The sequence below is a fragment of the Myxocyprinus asiaticus genome, chromosome 24, assembly GCF_019703515.2.
Source record: "Myxocyprinus asiaticus isolate MX2 ecotype Aquarium Trade chromosome 24, UBuf_Myxa_2, whole genome shotgun sequence".
Lineage (NCBI taxonomy): Eukaryota > Metazoa > Chordata > Actinopteri > Cypriniformes > Catostomidae > Myxocyprinus > Myxocyprinus asiaticus.
In genome coordinates, this window is record NC_059367.1 from 32,821,413 (window position 1) to 32,840,899 (window position 19,487).

Genomic DNA, 19,487 nt, shown 5'->3' on the forward strand with positions numbered 1-19,487 from the left:
TGCGTACACATGCGTGTACATTATATTTCGGCTTCGCAATACGCAACGCAAAATTTTAATTAAATTAAACCTACTGAATACTGTTCACAACAATTCAGACTGACATTTAAGGGTTAAACTTCTGACGCACCAAGTCACATGACACAACAGCATGTCGTTGATTTCCATGAAGCGCTTCTACAGTCGCAGAGCCAACAAAAGTGCCTCTGGTAAGAAACGTCTTTAAGTTTTTTCATTGAAACCTGTTTTGGTGTAAAAAGTAGCGTCTCTAGTTTTGTTTGATTTACTGCTTTAAAAAATTCATACATTTTTCACATGCCAGCTCGATGATTAACATGATATTATTCCCACAAAAGTTGAAAAAACATGTTAGTTATTTTGAATAACTTTCCACATTGATAAAATGTGGGTTATTTTGCTTCATATTAATATACAGTAAATGTTATATTTTATTTTATCACTCTAAAATATGGTTCTATTCATTAACATTAGTAAATGCATTCCTATTTTCACTGTGCATTTTCACATTGTGAATAGCTGAAAAAAATGTCTTTCAGAGGCTTTATATGGTTTTAGGATGAAATAATAAAATAACATTTCGAACTGTTCTGAGACCAGTGCAGACAGACAGCACACTGGAGGTTAAGTCACCACTAAATGGGGAGCAAGGGACATCCTATAGTTTTCTATGCAGTTAAGTCCATTCACTCCTAAAATCCAACCAAAAAATCAGATTCAGGCTGCAGATGATGTTTGGACCACTCAATATGTTCGGCAGATATGGGACAATGGTAATCAGTACATAGATTCAGAATTTATAATGTATAATTTTAGTTTAACGTGGTTGGCAGTGATTGGATAATGCTGGCCATTTGAATCAGAATTATTTATTCAGCTTTACAGAAAATCAGCTGTAATGTCGTCTCAAAAACATGAATAACCAACACTCCTGGAAACATAATAAACAATTTGATGAAAAAAAAAATCAGACTTTCTATAGCTTGGTATTATTTAAAATTTCACAACTTAGTCCCCCTGTCCACATATGTTGCCATCAATTTGTAGGAAAATTATTTGCTCAAGAATTATTATTATTATTATAATTTTTTATTTTATTTATTTTTTGCTTGTTTATTAGGTGATACTACTTACAAATCAGTAAGGGAAATGGAAAATGCACACAGCAGTCACACTCAGGTCTCGTGAGGTTAAAAAGGGTTTGCCTCTTAAAACAGAATAGAATATGAAAAATATGTTTAAAATGTATACTCACAAGATATTAAGTCAATATACGCACAAGATATTAACAAGTCATATTAATATTAAAATAAAAGCTGTTTTTAGATTTTATTTTACTTGGAGCGGGTTGCCTCATGGTATTGTTCATGTTATCACATGACCAGCCAAATACTTTGACTTTTTGACTTTATCTCAGTATCCCCGCTATTATTGGACACATTCATTCATGGAATAAAATAATAAATAAATGTATGAATAGTGCATTTTTACAATATCATTGGTAACAGATGCTGTATCCACACTTCTAGGTATAAGTCCAAGACAACTGCTGGATTTCAAACAAACTGGATTTCAAGAACTCATATGCTTTAATGTACAGCTATGTACATAAATGTGACCTCTTTAAAAAAAAAAAAAAAAAATGTCATTTAAAATTTAATATAAATATCATTTGGCTTTATTTTTCTAAATTGCACTTGCGTATAATACTTGACCTTACATATTCTACTCCTTTGGGCGATTAAATGGCATTTCCTGTCCCAAAAGCTGATCGTCTGGTTTCGTCTTTGCCAAAAGCTTTAGTTGACCAATAATCAAAAAAAAGTACTATCGGTATTGGATTCAAATGTGCATCAAATATCACATTTCACTCTGACAAAATGAATAGGCAGATACTGGAATAAAAACAAACAGGATTTGTTCAGAGGCTCTGCCACGCTCACACGCCCTTATCATCTTTGACCTAAATTGCATGTGTTGCGGCTGCTACAGCCGTCCCAGCCAGCTAATACATGCAAAGCCCTTCATCGTAATGAATCAGATTGTACAACATCCCCACCCTGACCCTAATCTCAGAAAATCTATGGGATTTTCAAATGCGTTTTTTTCCCCCGCTGGACAACTGGCCATGTAGGAATTTATGATCAGTATGAAACGTTGTCTTGTCCACAGGTCATGATTTGGTATTACTGACAGCATTTTACAAAGTAGATGAGAAGCATAAAAAAAGAGCAAGAGGGAAAAAAGCAACTTGGGATTTGTGCTCTTTATTGCTTATAAACATAGATAAGCCACTAGAATTTTTGGATAATAACTAAAAGACATCGAATTTCTCATCACAGCCTGACCTAAAGTCACTTTTCATAAGGGCCGGTTCATATTTCTTTTATAGCACATGACCTCTAGTTCCTCATGTGATAAAATGTGAACTAAAACAAATGTAAATTGCTATGTTGCTACAGTCTTTTATTGCATAAGTGAGAGGATTGTTACTGCAATGTCTTCCAAGCAGTATTGATCAGTTATACTCATCATTACTGAATTCAATATATGCATTATTTCATATATTTGTGGCAAACTGTTGATTACCACAAAAATTAATTTAGACTCGTACCTACTTTTAAACAAAAAAAAAAGCAAAAATCTGGGTTACAGTGAGGCATTTACAGTGGAAGTGAATGAGGTCCAAACCATAAACAATCCATAATCAATGTGTGTTAACATGATTTTAGTGTGATAAAATCACTTACTAACCTTTTCTGTGTAGTTATATCCAATTTTAACTTTGTTGCCATGATGACGCAATGTTGTAAACTCTAAAAGCCTAAAATGACCATAAAAACAACTATTAAACAACTATACAGGTCAAATAATACACAAGTTTTAACAAAATAATTACTGTAAGTGCTTTTGTAAAATTATAAGCTTCACATTTCTGCATTTAAACCCTCCAATAATTGGCTCCATTCACTTCCATTGTAAGTGGAAGTATTACACGCTTTCTTTTTCACAGATGAACTTTATCCTACCCTGAACTGCATCCAACATCCATTCAGCCATTCAACATTACCACACACAAACACACACACTAGAACTGTCTTTGCCCCACAATGACCCCTCTCCAATAGAATCTTTCTTTCCAATAGGATAACATTAACAAGCATTTTCAGGCAAAAGAAAATTCTCTTCGGGTCAGAATGTTCAGAACACAACATGAGGCTTAAAGCAATAGTTAACCTATAATGACAATACTGTCATTATTTACTCACCCTCATGTTGTTCCAAACCTGTATGCTGTTATTGTTCTATGGAACACAAAAGCTCTTTCCATACAATGGAAATAGTGACCATGTCTGTCAAGCCCTAAAAAGTACAACAAAACACCAAAAAAAGCACCATAAAAGTATGATAAATGTAGTCCATATGACTTTTGTGCTATATTCCTAGTCTTATGAAGCCATATCACTTTTATGATACTTTCATGGTGTTTTTTTTTTTTTTTTTGTAGCCTGACAAAAATGTGGTCAATGTGATTTTTATGGAAAGATCCATGTAACAATTCTTTCTCCTTTTGTGTTCTATTGAAAGGAACAACAGTTTGGAACAACATGAGAATAAATAAAAATAAAAAAGTTTTTTAGTTGTCTATAATAGTTGTATGATGTCTCGTTTTAGATAGATCCAGTGTTTACCGCAGAGGTTGAGGAAAGTGTCAAGAGGTAATGAACATAATTTTCTTGTTCCCTTAATCTGCTCTTCTTTACTTTCATCTCCATACTTTACTCCCTGCTACTCGATCTTCAAAGTCTCAGTCCCTTATTACTATCACTGCAGACCCACATACAGTACTGTGCAAAAGGTTTAGGCACTTAAGATGTTTCACATGATTACATGAAGAGACAGAAGCAACTGAGACAACCTAAATAGATAGAAGAACAGTGGTAAATTCTCCAAGAAGCTTGGAACATCCTATCATTAATTAATAATAACTAACAATTTTCTTTATTTATCACACATTATACATTTGCACATATACAGTGAAATCCTTTTTTTCACATATCCCAGCTAAGCTGGGGTCAGAGTGCAGGGTCAGCCATGATACGGCACCCCAGCAGTGGCATCTTGGCAGTACTGGGGGTTGAACCACTGACCTTCTGATCAGTAACCCAGAGCCTTAACCACTGAACCACCACTGCTCCTATCTGCTGTTTTAAAGGCAAAGGTGGTCACACTGAATATTGATTTAGCTTTTTTATGTTTACTGGACTTGTATGATGTTAATTGATAAATGAAAACTATTTATGGCATTATTTTTGAAGACATCCTCACTATGCAACATTTTTCACAAGTGCCTAAAACTTTTTCACAGTACTGTATACTCATTTATACACATTTGTGTGCTTGTTTAAATTGTTCTCATTAATCATTCCAGTACTCTTTAAATTCCATTCCCTTTTTTTAATTTTGGAATGTCTAGGATACTTTCTGGTTCTAAGATATTTTATATTTTTTATTGTTGTGTGAGTGTAGGTCTGTTGGAGTGTTCCTGGCGGCTGAATTGAGTCAGGAAGAGTTGCATGCCGCCATGCAGAAGTCATTTGCCCTGGTCAACTCTTCTCTCTCAGAAGGAATGTCTGCTGCCATCTTAGAGGTTTGTAATATCTGTAACCTATAAACTGAAGATGTAATTATGGGTTTGAATTTAGCCAGGTGTCTATTATAAGAAAGGGTTAATTCATGGTTAGTTGTGCATTAAACGATTTTAAATGCATGACGTGGAGTCGAAGAACCACCTGACGCGAGGGCAGGACCAACGAGTGTGATGTCACAGAAGTAAAAACTAAGCGATTGACAAGCGATGCTGTTGCTCATCACTTTTCAAGGTTGTGGCAGGTTAGGGCAAAAGTTTCCATTTTTGATGATTTATAGTATTACATTAAGAAGTTTTTATCTCATTTTCTGGTTAGGACATGATGTAAAATGTCCCTAATACCTGACAGATCACTAAAATAGGTGTCCTGAAAAATAACACTCTCATGTCTGTGTGACAGCTCTAGGCTCTGTGGAAAACAAAATCCAATCGTGCGCCATATGTTGTAGCCAATCAGAACACTTGGAGGTGGCTTTTTGCCATATTGTAGAACTGAATCATTATTGAAACTGATCATGTCTCTCTTGTACCGCCTAATGTCGCATCACACCGTGTGAAATTGCAGGATCTGTTTCCCTTTGACGCGCATTATCAAAGGCCGCATCTGTAGTTAATCTGTTTTCAAACTGACCAGATTAATTCATCCCGCAGTGGGATTAAAGTGCTAAGTAGCTCTTATCATATTTTCCTTCATAGCTCCACATCTTTTATCATACTGTATGTGAACAAGCCTAGATTAAAACGGCCATATTATCTTGACATAATTGAAGTAAAAATGGTGTTATACATTAAAAGAGCTTCAAAATAAAAATAAAAAGCACTATGACTGCAGTCAATTAGCTCATGTTACTTAATTGCTTGTTTGCAATGACTGTTCCTGTAGCTTAAAGGAATATTCCGGGTTCAGTACAAGTTAAGCTCAATCGACAGCATTTGTGGCATAGTATTGATAACCACAAAAATTCATTTTGACTTGCCCCTCCTTTTATTTAAAAAAAGCAAAAATCTTGCACTTACAATGGAAGTGAATGGGGCCAATCCGTAAATGTTAAAATACTCACTGTTTCAAAAGTCTGGCGTCAAGACAAACAATATGCGTGTTAACATGATTTTAGTGTGATTAAATCACTTACTAACCTTTTCTATGTAAAGTTATAGACAATTTATAGCAATGTAATCTCAACAAGCCCTTAAACCCTAAAATGACTGTAAAAATGATGATTTAAACAACTTTACAGCTCAAATAATACACAAGTTTTAACAGAAGAATTAATGTAAGCACTTTCCACTGTAAGTGCCTCACTGTAACCTCGATTTTTGCTTCTTATTTTAAAGGAGGGAGGAGTCAAAATCATTTTATGTGGTAATCATCATTATGCCACAAATGCTGTCAATCTTGTATTGAACCCGGAATATTCCTTTAACAGGTAGAGCATAGCACCAGCCATGAGTTTGTTTCCCTGGGAATCCAGATAGGCTACCTATCAAATGAATACCTTGAATGCACTTTTAAATCACTTTGGATTAAAGCATCTGCCAAATGCATTCATGTAAATGCAACATCCACAAGGCCACATAGTGTTAATGTATTGCTATCTGATGTCTTTAGGCAATGGATTTAGGTTTGCCTGTTTTAGCAAAGGATATTCCTGGAAATACTGCAATAGTCCAGCATGAGGTCACAGGGCTGCTGTATTCCACCCCTCAGGTAAGATTTAAAAATGTTAGGATTATTATAAAGAGCTTAATTCTATACAATGAAATTGTAACACTGTGTTTTTGCCTAGAAACATTTCTGTAAAGATGTTTTTTGTCCATATTTAGAGGAAGAAGCAGTGAATATTATTAGGACAGAAAATAGAGTCCCTAGATAAAGAAGGTGAATCAACAACATAGTGGTGAAATTCAAGTTTGTGATTTTCAAGGTTTCTATTAAAGGGATAGCTCATTCCTGTTGCTCCAAAACCATTTTGGACTTTCTTTCATCTGTGGAACATGGAAGTTAAGCAGAATAACAGCCTCAGTCACCATTTACTTTCAATGAATAGAAAAATATGCAATAAAAGTGAATGGTGACTGAGATTAACATACTGTCTAACATTTTCTGGTGTGTTCCATGGAAAAAAGGAAAGGCATGCAGGTTTTACTGGAACAAAATGAAGGTAAGTAAATGATGACAGAATTTTCCTTTTTAACATGTCCATTACGTTTTTTTTATTTTTCTTTTTTCCAGAGAATTTAGGTACAATTATTTTAGGCAGATTTTAGGTCAAATGTTACATGTATATGTATGTGCAAAAGGACAGATTTTCAATGTAGTCTGTCAATTAATATGGTCTTAAAAACTGCATGCGTAACAATTCTAAATGAATTAGCAAAAGGCTGTTTAAAATAGTTTTAGATGGAGCATAGCATGTCATCACAGGACATTCCACATCAACTACTTACTCACTAGAAAGATTTTAGACAGTGCTTCAAGATCCATTTACTGAACTGTAGTGTAAAATTAACCATTCAGCAAAAATGTAGGCAAAAAAGGATCAAATGTTCTCTCAAGAAACAAAGTGAACATTTGAAAAATTTAAATAATTGAACTGTATAAAGAGAGGCTAATGTTGGCTTTAAAATGACTCTTCTTATCACTGCCTCTATCTGCTGATAACTAAGCTGTAACATGTTTTGGTCTTTAGGGGGAACAGACAGACTTAGCATTCATTGTACTGTCATGCTAAATGGCTGATAGGAGCTCAAGCCAGCTTAAGGGGTCAAACTTCTATCTCTAAACCAATCTGCTCCTCGCAGGAATTTTCAACCATCTATTTATCAGCTTATCTCATATGTAATAAAAGTAAAAGCAGATTAAACATTTGAAATCTCAGTCTCTAAGGGATGTATAAGAAAGTGGTGATGTATGTATGCAAGGCATGTCATTGTGGCCATGTGGACATACTGTATGCTACTCTATCTCCCTCTATACGCCTGTGACCCTGGCTAAGCTTTGACCCCTAATTTAAAGACGTGTTGCATGACGAAGTGCAAGTACAAGCCTCTCTTCACTGTAGAGTATTGATCAGTAGGTTATTGTGCTACTTTTCAACCCACCTCATTGCTGCTGCAACAGTATGTACTTTACATGATGTTCTTTTGAGGTTTAAATGCAACCGATTCCTGTCACTGCTTTATGAAGTGCATTTAGTTGTCCCAATGGATTTCTCAGTGATTTAAGCCAGTGATAATTTAAAAATCAAATATAGGGGTAGTTGACATTAAACACTTCAGGAATATTGACATATCCTGCAGTGACAAGCTATACACGGTCTAAAATGATTTTAAACAGTGTTTTACCAATTCGTTAAAGCATGAAGCCACAAGAGGCTGTGTTACAAAGATTTCACCACAGGTAAGGAGTGTTTGTAGTTTGGATATTTTGGAAAACAATGACATTAGGAAACTGAAAATGGAGGTTTCAAACTTAAACAGATTAATTGGCATACGTGGCATAAACATTAAAAGGAAAACTTAAAAGAAATGTTAAGCCAGTACCGCCTCCTCACTATACGCATATTAGGCAGTCTGCGTAGGTGGCGTAGGGCACCTACTCCCTAGGTGGGCACCATCTTACCCTGGGTTGGCACCAGAAACTTCACCAGCTGCCCTTCCTCACACGTTACACGTTGTTCATGGACCCGATAGCAGTCGCAGAACACCAACAATCACGGAGTTCTCTGTAGGGCATCAATTTGGTCAGCGCCGGCCCTGTGTTAAGCAGTCACAAGACCTAAGATATGCACTTTCCCTTATGCATTCATAAAAATTTGAATCTAAAATATTGATGTTAATAAAGAAAAAGTTCATAGACTCTCTGAATCAACTACTAATAGATTAAATATCAATATCAATATCAGTATGCATATGTTTGAAGTCCAATAACTGTTCAAATTTCTTCTGTTATAAATTAACTAAATAAATAAAATAAGTATACAAGATTTTTACACAGCAATTTCTTAGTGTCATCTGATGACTTTAACCATGTACAGCATGAGTCACATCTGTGTGCTGTGCTAAGCCTTTACCTCTGGCTTAAAGTAGCTAAATTAGAGGTTTAAGACTACTCAACAATATAAAGTCCATCGACCTACTTGTTAAGGCTTAAAAGATAATAACCTGGTCTTTCATGGTTTTCTTTGTGGTTCACTAAATGACTTAATGTAAGTAAGTGTACTGTCAAGTTATTTTTATTTGTTTAGTGCTTTTCACAGCACACAGGCCCTATTTTAAGAGCACCAAGTGGTATGCCATAAGTCATAAATGCAAAGTCAGTGGCCGTGGCCAGGAAATTGAGGTATTTTCGTGCAAGCATGCACAAAGTCTAAGCGCAAGTGAGTTTGATGACATTGCGCGCACAAAGCGCTAATGGGCTGGGTCAAGTGCAATTTAATTCTGAGGTTCTTCTCCAGCACCTTCTATGCCCTGTTATATAGTTCATTCCCTGTCAAGCACCAGTGATATAAACAAAGACAGCACATTCATAAGAAGTTGATAGTGGAAATGGACTGTATGCAATGAATTAGAAGAATAGAAATATGGACTTACTGCTGAATATCAGGCATATTTCTATGACGGTGACACACTCCTGTTATACACATGGAAAATGTGGTTTTCGTCAGGATTTGGATTTACGCTTCGTTAAATTATACAGAATGTAAGTATTATTAATAATTTCCATCTACTGACACACAAATCATGGCTAGAATTAACAGTGATTGAATCGGCACACAATTCACTTATACCGGTCGATTTTGAAAAATGTAATTAATTTATTGAAAATTGAAAATATTTCTAAATTCAAATTACACTTCAAACTAAATGAAAATATAATTCTAATAAGGAAGTAGTAAAAAAAAAATCATACAAAATCCAAACATTTTACTCTTCCAACCTGCTTCTTCCACCGGCCCCTTTTGCGATGATTTAAAAATCACTCTACGACAACAAGTGGACACATACTAATAAAAAATTGGTCTTAAATACAAACAATAAATATATATATAACAGTAAATATAAACAATAATATTAACTGAAAAATAAACCATGACCTAAAGATAGTTTAATACAAATCTCATAAATATTTGAGATCAGTGATCGTCATGGACATAATTTGATGTTCCAAAAAATTTTCAGAGTTTGGACATGAACTTTATTACCACCTGCTGGTGGAATCTCCAAACTGCAAATGCAGGAACTGAATTTAGACTACACTGCAAACAGACGTGCTTTTGAAAAGTCATAGCACAATGACATATTTCTCAAGAAAATAGCAAATTGTGCTTTGCGCCACATCGCTTACATACAATACACCCATAGTTTGCACGCATACACCCACAGATAGTGCAAACACTCCCACCCACGTAAGGAACACAAAACTCCATAACATGTTATTTTATGGAGAAAAATAATCTTGGGGGAAACCAGGCTCTCTGAGGGAGCCTGTTCCCCTTTGGTTAACACTCTCCACTACCGTTAGCCAGCCATTATTGCAAAAATAAACCCAGATGGGATGCTCTTGTATCACCCTGAATGGGTTTAATACTGTATGTGCCAATAAGCAGCTGACTGTGCATTATGAATACCAAATAATCACATATATGGACATGAAATATTGATCTGAGTTTAAATTATTTCTAGTATGTAAGAGAAAAGAGACTGCGGAGTGACACGAGAGACATGAAACTAGCATAGCTATGTAGGAGATTGGTTGCCAGGAGCAATGGTCAATTATACAGGACAGCAGCCATTATACAAAAATATTTGACTGCAGAATGCAGCAAAATATTCCAATGGGCTGTCTTTTAGCTCCTGTTATAATAAAGAAAGTGTTTTGGCCTGCCTCAGCACTAGATCTTGTATAAGATCTTCAATCTCCTGCTAAATACAATGAACCAGCAGGTTGCTACATGGATAAAATGTACTTGCACTACACACTTGGCCACGTCTCCAACAAATGCAGCCATTTGCACTCTGATTTCATCATGGTATTGTGTCAAGGGCAGAGGCCTCTCGTTGTGGACAACTCTTTCATATGACACAAAAGCTGTTTCACTTGCCTTTTTCTCTTGGTTTCTGGTCTCCTGCTGAGCTAAAAGAGAGGGTTGTACCCTGCTTTTCACATCAGCATGAGATAAGAGTGTGGATAAGAGCAAATCACTGGGTCACTGGGAGCTGAGGGTCTTTTAAGTTAGGTTGAAAGGAGGCAGTCTCACACATGCGCTTGTGATGAAGATGTGGCCACTCTGTAAATTGTGGCCTTTTGGTCTCATCTATGTGGAAAACACAAATAAGGACATTAAAAGTTAGGTTTTGTCAATTATTTTTTCCACAGCCATTTTCCACCTTTAAAATTTTACGTTTCAAATTTCTGTGTAAATGTCCTCTTTGCATATGAATGAATAATAGCACTTATTATTTCCATATAGTTTGCACTGCCCTATCCTTCAAAAACAGCCTCTTTGCTGTTTTTCAACAGGCTCACAAAACAATGTGCGCTAAAATGTGCCACATAAACTGTTAAGATCAGACTGAAATGATCAAGAACCTTGTTAAAAATAAACTTCAGGCTCTTCCTAATGTTGTGGTAGTCCAGAACTAATTGTTTTTCTGCTTAGTTTCAATAAATACAGAATATACACTGATGAGCCAAAACAGAATAATGTTGATCATCTCCTTACAAAGCCACATGTCAATGTCTGGGTGGATTAGATGGTAAGCGAACAATCCGTTCTCGTAATCAACGTGTTGAATGCAGGAAAAATGGGTAGAAGTAAAGACCTGAGCGACTTTGACAAGGGCCAAATTTTTATGGCCAGATGACTAGGTCGGAGCATCTCTGAAACAGCAAGGCTTGTGGGGTGCTCCCGGTCAGCAGTGGTGAGTACCTAACAACAGTGGTCTGAGGAGGGACAAACCATAAACCGGTGGAAGGGTGTTGGGCACCCAAGGCTAATCGATGCACGAGGGCAACGAAGGCTATCCTTTCTGGTCCAAACCGATAGAAGGTCTACTGTGGCACAAGTCATTCAAAATTTTAATGATGGTAAAGAGAGGAATGTGTCACAACACACAGTGCATCGCACCCTGCTGCATATGGGGCTGTGTAGCCGCAGACCGGTCAGAGTGCCCATGGTGACCCATGTCCACCGTCGAAAATGTCTACAACAGGCACGCGAGCATTGTAACTGGACTTTGGAGCAGTGGAAGAAGGTCACCTGGTCCGATGAGTCCCATTTTCTTTTACATCACATGGATGGCTGTTTACATGTGTGCTGTTTACCTGGGGAAGTGATGGTACCAGGATGCACTGTGGGAAGACGACAAGCCGGTGGGAGTGTGATGCTCTGAGCAATGTTCTGCTGGGAAACACTTGGTCCAGTAATTCATGAGGACGTCAATTTGATACGTGCCACCTACCTGAACATCGTTGCAGACCAGGTACACCCCTTCATGGCAATGGTATTCCCTGATGGCAGTGGCCTCTTTCAGCAGGATAATGCGCCCTGCCACACTGCACAAATTTTTTGGGAATGGTTTGAGGAACATGATGAAGAGTTCAAGGTGTTGCCTTGGCCTCCAAATTCCCCAGATCTCAATCCGATTGAGCATCTGTGGGATGTGCTGGACCAACAAGTCTTATCCATGGCGGCTCCACCTTGCAACTTACAGGATTTGAAGGATCTGCTGCTAATGTCTTGGTGCCCGGTATCACAGGACACCTTCAGGGGTCTTGTAGAGTCCATGCCTCGGCAGGTTGCCGTTGTTTTGGTGGCACGCAGAGGACCATCAGCATATTAGGCAGGTGGTCATAATGTTTAGACTCATCAGTATATACCGTGCCTAGATAAAGTCATTATACCCCTTTGGAACAGTCACTTTTTTTCTTTTTTTTTTTTTACAGCCTGAAATCAAAACCCATTAAAAAAAATATTTAACATTTTTGTCTTACAACATTCAAGTAATGGAAAAACAGCAACAGTTCCAAAAATGTATAAAAGGTGAAAAACTAGAATAACAAGGTTTGAAAAGTGATCATACCCCTGGATTTAAAACTTCGTAGGCTAGCTTTTGCTTTAATGACAGCCATCAGTCTGTTTGGATATGTCTGTAATAGCTTTGTGCATCTAGATTGGGGGATATTTGCCCATTAATTTTTGCCGAATTGTTCTTTTTTGCAGATATTGCAGAATTGTTCCAGTTCAGTCAAATTGGGGGGTGAGATGGACTGCTCTATTCAAGTCCTTCCACAGGTTTTCTTTTTGATTTAGGTCAGGACTTTGACCTTCCTGTCCTTAAGCCACTGCATTGTTTTTTTGCCGGTGTGTTTAGGGTCATTGTCGTGCTGAAAGGTGAACCACATGTCTTCAGTTGTCGAGCAGAGGCCCACAGCTTTTCCTCAGGTATTTGGGTGTACATGGCAGCATCCATTTTCCCTTCAATCTTGACCCAATTCAATTCAGCCCAATCTCTGCTGAAGAGATGGCTTCCCTGATCAATGTCCTCCTGGCACGGTCATACAGTTTGAAGGAACGGCTCAATCTAGGCAAGGTTTTAGTGGTGCCATGCGCTTTCCATTTCTTAAAGGAATAGTTCACCCAAAAATGAAAATTTGCTGATAATTTACTCACCCTCAGGCCATCCAAGATGTATATGACCTTCTTTCTTCATCAGAACAGGATTTAAGGTTTTTAGGAAAGTATCCCAGGTTTTTAGCTTCATCCAATGCAAGTGAATGGACACCGATTTTTGACGGTCCAAAACGCACACTTAGTCAGCATCAAAGTAATCCACACGACTCTGGCCGATCAAGTAATGGCTTCTGAAGTGAATCGATAAGTTTGTGTGAAAAACTAATCGCTAATTAAAACTTTATTAACTTTAAAATATCACTTCCTGTAAACACTGAATGCCTCACATCGCTATCATGTGACGTCATCACGTTGGCACGTTCACGCGAGAATTCAGATGTTCCGCTCTGTTTACCACAGAGGAACATACTTCACGCGAGAGTTAGGCCAAGTCAAAAAGCTACAGAGAGCTGCCGATTTAAAGTTAAAAACATTTTAATTAGCAATTTGTTTTTCACACAAACGTATCGTTTAACCTTAGAAGACATTATTTAATTGACTGGAGTCGTGTGGATTACTGTGATGCTGCTTAAATTAGCTTTTTGGACCATCAAAAGTTGGTGTCCATTCACTTATATTTGATGAAGCTACAAACCTGAGATACTTTACTAAAAATCTTAAATCCTGTTCTGATGAAGAAAGAAGGTCATATGCATCTTGGATGGCCTGAGGGTGAGTAAATTATCAGCAAATTGTCATTTTTGGGTGAACTATTCTTTAATAATGCTCTGAACAGTACTCAGAGGGATAGTAAAATCTTTGAAATCTTTTACCTTTCTCCTAACCTGTGCCTTTCCACAATTTTATCCCAGAGCCCTTTTGAAAGCACCTTTCCAACCTTGGTGAATTCTTGAATTAATTACCATTAGCACTACTAGTAATGGAGTCCTCACAGAACAGCCTGTTTTATTCTTATGTAATCTAAACCTCTACAATTGATGTCAGGTATAGGCCAAATAGCCAGGTATGTGATCTGAAAGGTGATTGGTTGAGCAAGTTTGTAATGGTTACTCTAAGTGGGCTGTTCACTTATTTTATTGGTTTAATTTAAATTTTTAATAATTGTTCAGAATTGGGGGCCAGGGTAGCTCAGTGAGTAAAGATGCTGACTACCACCCCTGGAGTTCGCGAGTTCAAATCCCAGGGCGTGCTGAGTGACTCCAGCCAGGTCTCCTAAGCAACCAAATTGGCCCGGTTGATAGGGAGGGTAGAGTCACATGGGGTAACATCCTCGTGGTCGCTTTAATGTGGTTTGCTCTCAGTGGGGCGCGTGGTGAGTTCTGCGTGGATGCCGTGGTGGATGGCGTGAAGCCTCCACACGCACTATGTCTGCGTGGTAACACGCTCAACGGGCCACGTGATGAGATGCACGGGTTGACGGTCTCAGACGTGGAGGCAACTGAGATTCGTGCTCTGCCACCCGGATTGAGGCAAGTCACTACGCCACCACGAGGACTTAGAGTGCATTGGGAATTGGGCATTCCATACTGGGGAGAAGAAGGGGAGAAATAAAAAAAATAAAAAATAATAATAATTGTTCAGAATTGTTTTACATGTTATTTTCACTTTGATATGTTTATTATTATATGTTTATTAAATAAACAAAATTGTCCTGTATCTTTAAAAGATAAAAGAGTTAATTGCACTGTGACAACATTATAATGTTGTCAGTGCAATGAACTTGTGCAATGAATTTATTTGTTTGTTTTTTTTTAAGATATAGAACAATTTTATTTTAAAAAATATATAAAAATATATTATCCTTTTAAAAAATTTAAAAAGTGGTGATTAAGTATTTACTGATTCATTATAGGTGTTTTATATAGGTTTTATTATTTTAATAGACAAAGACCAGCATACCTGCTTCTAAGTGAGAAATCAAGCCTATTTATTAACAGCAGTTTTGCTCACTGTGCCATTTATTCACGATAAGTGTCACACAGAGATTCTTTAACATTGGATAATATTTTTTTTTTCTATTCAAATTGATCTCCCCTATGAGTATTCTGATGGTATCTTTTTAAATCTAAGACATTTAAAATGTGAAAATCTGGCCCTTCTCAAGACAGAGCACAAAAATCCAATCAGCTCTGATATCAACTGTCTATCCAAAATCACTGTGCTGGTATGGTCATAATGGGACCATTTGGGCTTATTTGTAGTCCCATTAGAAGCCCTCTACAGGAAGCCCTACACACTAGGTTTAATTCTCAATATTTTCCAATTTATCCTCCTGATCTTGAGAATACATCTGGTGTTTTGGGGACTATAAAAAGACACACTATTTCCTAGTTTGTGTGTCTCTATTTTTAGACATTTAGACTTGGACTCAGTACGAAAGTGTGCAATAGTCATGATTCAGAGGAAGTTAACTGGCACAGCACATTGAGATTTGACAGCTGGCACAATTAATTGGAGATGTCAGAGTATAAATGAGTATTGCAGCTGTCAGAATGTGACCCTCCATTTCAGAAATGTGTGAGCATTTGGCAACTTTGGAAGGATGTTTTAAGTACATCGCAGTCGCATAAATCAAATGTAAATCCAACAACCATATCCCTAGAGTAAGGAGCTACAGGAAATTAAAAAAACCTTCAGCCATTAACATACAGTACAATGTTCTTGTTTCCACAGGAATTTGTAAGCATGTCCAAAAAACTTCTGGATGATCACATGCTCCAGGATAGATTGGTGCGAAATGGAAAGAATTACATTGCATCATGTCACAACCCAATGAAGGAGAGAGCAGCATACCAACAGCTAGTAGAGACTCTTCATTGACGGTGCCATGGGATCATTGTTTGTCTCAAGATTTTTACAACTTTGATGAGAGCTTTATGCTCTTACTTTATAAAGATTATGAGTAGGCAAACCAATTTTATTTGAAAATGCAAGCCTCTGCAAAGACTGCCAAGATAATGGTGGCCTTTGTGTATGGAATAGGATACATAAAACAAAACAACTCTTATATATATATATATAATATAAAATATATTGTGGGTTTTACACCATGAATAATTGCCATTTTGTTTGGTACAGTTTGAACCTTTGATTCCATGAAAAAGCATATTTTTCATTAGCCCAGATGAGGAACAATGTTGCTGTTTTTACCATAAATGAAACATAAGATTGTTCTGCAGGACACTTTTGCTCTGCATTGAATTTTGTATTTATCCCTGGAAGCATCTTTATTTAGGGGTTGAGGTCAAAAGATTTGTGTTTTTTGAGGTTTTGCTATAAATTACATTAGAAAATATTTATTCTGTTGAAGGTTATGTTTAGCTAAGACTGTAGTATTTTAATTTTAACATACTTTCTATGACTGTACCTGCATTTCTTTGAATTTTATAAATGGCACAATTGAATGAAATATAAACATCTGTATATAACACCTTTTGAATTTGTGATATTGTAAAGCTAGTTGTGTTTATTAACTATAGAGACAAAATATGAACTTTTGAGTGGTAAAAAAAAAAGCTGAAAGCTGAATTTCTAAAGGTTTACTTTTCAAAGCATAGTCACATAAACAGTGGTGGTGGTGTTCTAACAGTTACAGTAAGTGATTCTAACACAAAAGTCACCGTTTTAATCCTAAATAGGGGCGATTTGGGAACTGACGAGTCATCAAGATCATAATCTCTACCATAGTGCAAAACACAAAGCCTTATAATAACACCTCGTTGAACTGAAATGTAAATGTTAATGCACTGCGTATGTCTGTAAAAAGTGCTATCCATTTTCACTTGTCTCCACGTTTTTACCTCAAGAGCTTTTACCAATATGAAAGCCTGTCATGCCAATATTGCTTTATGCAATTTAAATATTGAAAGATTAAAGATTATAAAAGATAGAAATCCGCCATTCATTTCTAATCAAATGAAATCTAATGGTTTCTGCATCACAGCACAAACTAATAAACACATGGCCTTATATTTTGTCTTTTTAATGGAAAACAATTAAAATTGGACTGTATATACAAATGCAGGTTGGTAAAATATCTTTAAACAAAGTTAACTTTTATCTATACAGTAATCACATGTGCTTTTGTATAAAAACATGGAATGATGAAGTAACAAACAAATAGAAGATTGTGACTTCTTACAGTGTTCTTACAGTAAATTTAAAATTATAGTTCCTTAGTGTGCAATCCGAGTGTTTGGTTTTAGCCAAAAAGATTGACAATTTTCTTTTAAATCTTTCTTTTTTGAAATCTTGTTAAATTCCCCAAATGAAAACTCATCAAGGAAGAAGAAAAGTGGACTTGGCCATCCGCCTTAAGGTGGTTTGTGTGCGGTATTGTTAAAAAGGGAAAAAAAGGGGAAAAAAAGACGTGTGTTCTCCCTCTTTTAACATGCTCAGTAATCTAGGCAGATTACATTTTGTAGGCCTAAACCTACAAAGAAAATAAGTTACAACCTTGACCGTATGAGAACCATGAAGTCGTACTGATTATCTTGACCTTAATCCTGTGTGCTCTGTAGCACAGATCAACAGAACAACTTTATCCCGAAGAAAGAAGGCATTCAGGTAACCTTAGAGAGATGTATTCTATGGGTGCATAATTTAGGCTGCATTTGTGCCAGCAATCACAGTAGTTCCAACGACTCAGCAGCTGACACCTCAGGTGCCGTGTATTTGTCATCCTTGCCCACCCAGTTAATGCCATTACAGTTCTCTTGGGGTAATGTTTTGGGAGAATTTTGTCGATCCAAGGACGTGAAGGTAGTGAACTGGACCCTCTTCCTCTTACTAGTGGGTGAGTGTAAGGACTCACTTCTGACTGGTTTTGCTCTAAGGGTTCCTACACACCCAACACTAGAGTCAGTTGACACTGAAGACACTTGGCAGGAGGTCCTCTGAGTGAGAGTTCCACAAGGTTCTGTACTCGGTCCAATGTCAATTACAGCAGTGTTGTGAGCATCCTGCTTTAATGGGCTTCCAGTGACATTCATAACTAGCTCATCATCAGTTCCCAGCCATACCCAGTCATGTCGATGACCAGTGTGCTCGGAAACTTGTGCGGGAGTCTGCTTGTGCCGAAATTTAACTAAGTATGACACACAGTTTACCATAAATACGATGATCGCCAAGCAGAAGACACCTAATAAAGCATACATCCCAATTTCCAAGTCTGTAAGAGGCCGATTTGATAGTGGCCCCTCAATACCATCATCCTCATCTCCATAGTCATTGTTTTTTGCCTCCTGATTGGGGATTTCCACTTGTGGAGGGTAGTTATTGTAGTTCACTAAGTTCCCAGAAGCTTTTCCAGTGCTTAACATTGAACCCTCAGGAAACTCATTACTATTCCAAGAAATTCCAGTGCCACCATCGCTACCTGCTTTACCCGTACTAAAGACATTTTCACTGTTTAAAATGTTCCCTGGTTTACTGACTCCAGCCGAGGCATCATTAGCACGTCCCATTCCCAAATCATTTGCAATGCTGCCAGCAGTTGAGTCTCGTGTTGTCGACTTGGTAGTGGTGGTTATCTTCATCAAGGCACTTTCCTCTTTCTCAGACTCTGAACTACTGCTTGGAAACTGTTCTGGCTGCTGCAGCCTCTTCTTAGTGTCCAATTCCTCTCCTTCAGCACCAAGTTCACCACTGATATCTGTCCCTGTGACACCAGCAAATGGTCCTGTGCTGCCTGAGCTGCTTCCAGTGGTGTTTGTATTGCTGTTGATGCCATTATTGTTGATGCTACTGTTTTCAGTGCGTCTAATGTTTGTCTGGAACTTCACCGTTAAGCTGCCACTGCCCACAGCTAAAGTGCTTTTGCGCTTGGATTTTTGACAGACCTCACAAATGGTCATCTCGGCTCTCACCAGCGCTCCTTGGCCTTCACCTTCTGCCACAACAGTGAAAGTTGAGTCCTTTACGGCGATCACGCCCTCATCCAGTGATGTCATAACCAGGCGGTAGTGAGTAGGGTCATAAATTTCCAGAGGGGTGAGGGAGCCATCACTAAATTGAAGCCAAGAGCTCAGCACTGCCTCCTGAAACAAGAGAATAGACTGAATAAGTTTCTTGGAATGTCCGAGTTTGTATATGGTTGGACTCTTCCACAGTTTAGGACAGTTGCATACTAGAGAAAGCTCTGAGGGTGCATTTGACTGATAGGAATGCATAAGATGCTTTTT

The 19,487-nt window shown here is 37.4% G+C and overlaps 2 protein-coding genes across 6 annotated transcripts in view; one reads left to right on the plus strand and one right to left on the minus strand.

The window, feature by feature from the left end:
- The window catches only part of glt1d1 (glycosyltransferase 1 domain containing 1), a 53,404-nt gene extending 36,254 nt beyond the window's left edge, over positions 1–17,150 (plus strand). Inside the window, exons 9-14 of one of the 4 annotated variants that reach the window (XR_007892906.1) lie at positions 3,694–3,737; positions 4,549–4,669; positions 6,279–6,377; positions 12,895–12,931; positions 13,046–13,116; positions 15,979–16,124. Coding sequence is in view for 3 of the 4 variants with exons in the window: in XM_051653654.1 (XP_051509614.1) it covers positions 3,694–3,737; positions 4,549–4,669; positions 6,279–6,377; positions 15,979–16,125 (411 nt within the window). In the remaining variant the exon portion in view is untranslated. Of the gene's footprint in view, positions 1–3,693; positions 3,738–4,548; positions 4,670–6,278; positions 6,378–12,894; positions 12,967–13,045; positions 13,117–15,978 lie in introns of all 4 variants that reach the window. The other 3 variants (XM_051653655.1, XM_051653654.1, XM_051653653.1) reach the window with 3 other exon arrangements.
- The window catches only part of LOC127415086 (transmembrane protein 132C), a 52,278-nt gene continuing 49,601 nt past the window's right edge, over positions 16,811–19,487 (minus strand). For both annotated transcript variants that reach the window (XM_051653631.1, XM_051653632.1), the window contains exon 9: positions 16,811–19,343. In XM_051653631.1, the coding sequence (XP_051509591.1) occupies positions 17,931–19,343 (1,413 nt within the window). In that variant the 3' untranslated portion in view covers positions 16,811–17,930. The remainder of the gene's footprint in view (positions 19,344–19,487) is intronic.